This window comes from Papaver somniferum, unplaced genomic scaffold, assembly GCF_003573695.1.
Source record: "Papaver somniferum cultivar HN1 unplaced genomic scaffold, ASM357369v1 unplaced-scaffold_158, whole genome shotgun sequence".
Taxonomy (NCBI): Eukaryota; Viridiplantae; Streptophyta; class Magnoliopsida; order Ranunculales; family Papaveraceae; genus Papaver; species Papaver somniferum.
Window position 1 is genome coordinate 2,397,295 of NW_020625264.1, and position 4,430 is coordinate 2,401,724.

The following is a 4,430-nucleotide window of genomic DNA, read 5'->3' on the forward strand; positions in this document are numbered from 1 at the left end:
AGTACCCAAAAAAATGTACCATACTCTATGGCCAATATCATACATATAAAACAAAACGAGAAATGAATTAATAATATATATAAATAAATACATGTAATTAAATTAAGTTATAATAGTTACTTGCAGCTTTGAATTGGGATCCTTGATCAGTTACTATTTGAACAATATTTATCGGACCAATATCTTTTATAACTGCTCTGAACAAACTCATTAAATACTCTGTTGTCAACCGATTATGCTCGATGTCAACGCTTTTCAAAAATGTTTTTCCATGTCCACTGTAAACTAAAAGGTTTACAATCGTGTGGTTATTTTATTTTTCCAACCATCTGACATGAGTGTACACCCATACGCTCTCCAGTAATGTCGTTGGACCGACACCACATCCTTCTGAAACCTTTGTTTATCTTGCCTTAATAATGGGTTCAATAACTTATAGGAAGACGGAACTCCATAGGATTTGCCGAAATTTGCAACTGCATTGAATGCCTCGTGGTACTGAGATGAGTTGACCACATTGAAGGGAATATCATTAGCATAGAAAAACGTCCGACCGAAGATGAACTTTTTCCCGGCATGTTTTACTTCTCCCAAAATTCGCCATGCTAGATTGAGAATCCTTATTAGTATTACATTGTCCTCCCATATCTACAGATATCCTAGGTGGTTCGTGTGGTGTACGCATTGTAGAACTAGGTATGTCCATAGAGGCCCGTGGATGCTGCGATGTACCTTCTCCCGCATTAGTATTCTTACTTTTTTGTCCAAAAAAGTTCTTCAACTTCGATAAAACACCCATTTTCTTTTGTGTTACGTGCGCTTGTTCTACTGCATGAAAATCTTTTTCTTCTTCATCTATATCACACACAGGGTTCCATGGTTCATTTTCATACATATGTTGAATTTCTTAATCTTCAGTTTCTGGTATTCGTTGCCTTTTTGCTTTCTTTTTTCTTGCACTGCAAATTTTGCTAAATTTTTAATCTCAAGTGGCACGTGCATGCAGGGAGTACTTGTACCTCTTTGTTGTGCCAAATGCATTTTGAAACGCGAAATTCCCGCAGATACTTCTTTTCACAAAAATTGCACTTCAACTTTTTACCATCACTCATTACAATACAATATGCATGAAAAACATCTCGTTTTGCAGATTGTGTGGATGTCGATCCTTCCATTATACTCTGTAAACCCAAAATTTTACATAGAAATAAGTGATATATATTACTTAAAGGACAAGGATCACTATATGCATAAAAAAATATGAGAGAAACGATGATTCTTTACGACAAACTATATGCATTCTTTACCGTATGCATTCAATCATGCAACCTCTTTTTTATTAATCATGATTGAGAACATGCATACGACATAATATATATCAATTCATCATACCGTTTTCTATATTGAAACAATGATTTTTTACGTATCAACTAATTCAAATTGGTGGAATAATGAATTATGAATATTAACATTTCTTAAAACATTTCTAATCTTAAAGATTAAAAGTTAAAACTCCTAATCATGGATTGTATTTATGTTATTTTTTTAAAACAAAATTTTAACTGCTCAATTCAAACTCAAAGATGATTTTGAACATCAATATTAACATCAGTACTCCGACATCATGAAAGAAAAAAAATGATAATTTCATAAATAAATTAACAACGTACAACAAATTATATCTTTAATTGAAAGAAAACTCTACAAGAAAAAATAATATTACCTCTTAAACTCGTATTTGAGAAATTCAAAATCCAAAGCTTTCCTTTGCGCAAGAAACAGAGAACTAGAGGTATTGATTTCGTTTCAATTCTCCTCTTGTCCTTTTGAAGCATTCCTTTGCGCAAGAAAGCATACTATCTAGGTAATCAATATATTCTTGAAACATTAGGAATCTGGTTGCATGAGTAAAGAAACATAGGCTAGCTATGTCTTTGATCATGAAACCAACTACTTTCTTTTTTGTTTTATTTCTTTAGCTTTTGAGTCTAGTCTAGACCATATGAAATTATACACACCTCCAAATCCCCATAAAAAAAAATCTGATTCCATAACTTCCCGCTCTCACTATATTTTTCTCTAGCTAGTCTCTTCCACTTGCATTATTTGTTGGATAGTCTTGTAGCAAGTTGCTAAGAGCCTAAGAGTATTATTACTATAATATTTTATCAATTTCACTTATCATCGACAACAAAATTTTGACTGCTTTTCCATACAGATATGCATTATTAGAAAGATTGGGGAGTGCATTCAACTATTCAAGTGACAACTTGATATTATCAAGTTGATAGTGATAGTATGCGTGTATAGATATAGTCGGTGACTCGGTAGAAGATAACTACAATGCATTGCTATAAGTCATAAACTCATGTTTATGAATTTTTACAAGATATCCATAAATTTGTATGTAAAAAAACCTAAAACAAATAAATAAAAAATCAAATAAATTAAATAAAGCAAAAAAACTGAAAAAGCGTAGTCACAACGTTATTTAGACCCGTTGTAACCGTTTTCACGCATGTGATTATTGTTAGATAGAATATTCATATCACAATTTACTTATTTTTTCTATTTAATCGTTATCACACCCGTTATTTTAAAAAACGTCAAAAAAAACGCGTTTTATTCCTGTATAACGCGTTTTTGGCCCATAATATATTCACATCCTTCAAAACGCGTTATAATACTCACAACTAATACCCGTGACCTGGGCCGTGACCCGTTTTTCAAACTTTGCTTATGACTAATATGGATTATGGTTAATAAAAGTGGGGATATATTCTAGAGAAGCCAAAAACACAATGTTTTAGAAGCCAAAAACACAGTGAAAACACAAGTACTCCCCAAATTTTTTGATCCGTATGAATACAAACCAACCAATGAGAGTAAAGCACAAAGAGCATACAGATTGTGTGTTTTCTCCGAAATCTATCCAACGTCTGTGGCTCGGTATACTTCTAAACCGCCTTTAACTCCGTTTTGGAAGGACAGCTACTAATATAAATACCCACTAGTACATACCACCTCTATCATCCACAAAATAATAGAAGCCCCTAATATTTCTTCTCCACTTTGTTTCTTTCATCAATGGCTCGTACTAAACAGACCTCTCGTAAGTCTACCGGAGGGAAAGCTCCTAGGAAGCAACTCGCCTACAAGGTATTTCATCTCTTCTCCTCTAGTTGTTTCTGATTCTGCTTTTCTTTCGTGGGAATTAGGGTTCTTGTTTTTAGTTTTTCATCTTCCTAATGGTTTTTGCGGTTTATTTGTTTTAGGTTGCAAGGAAATCAGCACCGATGACTGGTGGAGTCAAGAAGCCACATCGTTATCGTCCTGGAACTGTTGCTCTTCGTGAGATAAGGAAATACCAGAAGAGTACTGAACTTTTGATCAGGAAGTTGCCTTTCCAGAGGTTGGTACGTGAAACTGCTCAGAATTTCAAAACAGATCTTCGTTTCCAGAGTCATGCTGTTCTTGCTCTTCAAGAGGCTGCTGAAGCTTACCTAGTTGGATTGTTCGAGGATACGAACTTGTGTGCCATCCATGCTAAGAGAGTTACCATCATGCCTAAAGATGTTCAATTAGCAAAGCGTATTCGTGGTGAAAGGGCTTAAGTTCTATTTTCTTAGGTTTTAGGTTTTTTAGGGTAATGGAGAATTTGGTTTTACTTATTGTTATTAGGTTTTTAAATAATCTCTCGTTTCATGAGTTTGAAGATGTAGTTTGATGACTTCGTGGAACTTATTAATATAGCATAATCTGTTTTATTCTTGATATTAAATGGCAATCCGTTTAACTTAAATCTCTTGATATTAGATTGTATGTATCCACGAGTTAATGCTGGATAATATAGCTGGATGAGTGGTGAGTGCGCTTACGTATCATCATACCGTCCTAGAGATTGTATATCCAGAAACTTGAGTTTTTCAGGATCTGTCTCAGTTCTAGTTTAACACTAAACTCACTCTGGTGTCCAATCTTGTTCATATGAATCGTGATAGGTCTTATATCGTAGCACTTTTATTTGTTCTGCTTACACTCTTTTCTTTTTCTGATCGAAAAAAGAGATATTTTAAGAGAAGAAGGATATACAAAGCTACCAGAGGTAGCAAAGAAAAGAAAAGGAACGGTACCAATAAATTACATCAAGCCCAAGCAATGACTAAGGATACGATGACTAAAAATCGCAGCGCAAATGGATACGATAACCGAAAGTTGCAGCCCAGTCAATGACTAAAGATTTGGCTTCATTACCCAGGTCATCATCAGTTCTAAAGAGTGTTTTTCCTCAAAAATACCAGCGTTCCTTTCCTTCCATAACAGATAGCACGGAAGCAGGGATAAGAGACCAGAGCACCTCATTACAATGACTAAAACTACGTACCTCTAAACCATAAAAAGTTTCAGGAAAAAACCAAGCCCAAATGAAA

The 4,430-nt window shown here is 34.4% G+C and overlaps 1 protein-coding gene across 1 annotated transcript; it reads left to right on the plus strand.

Moving 5' to 3' along the window:
* Positions 1-3,087: 3,087 nt before the first annotated feature.
* On the plus strand, positions 3,088-3,614 carry LOC113337119 (histone H3.3-like). The gene is made up of 2 exons (XM_026582798.1): positions 3,088-3,159; positions 3,276-3,614. The coding sequence occupies exons 1-2, from the start codon at positions 3,088-3,090 to the stop codon at positions 3,612-3,614; spliced, it is 411 nt and encodes a 136-aa protein (XP_026438583.1).
* The last annotated feature ends 816 nt before the right edge of the window (positions 3,615-4,430 follow it).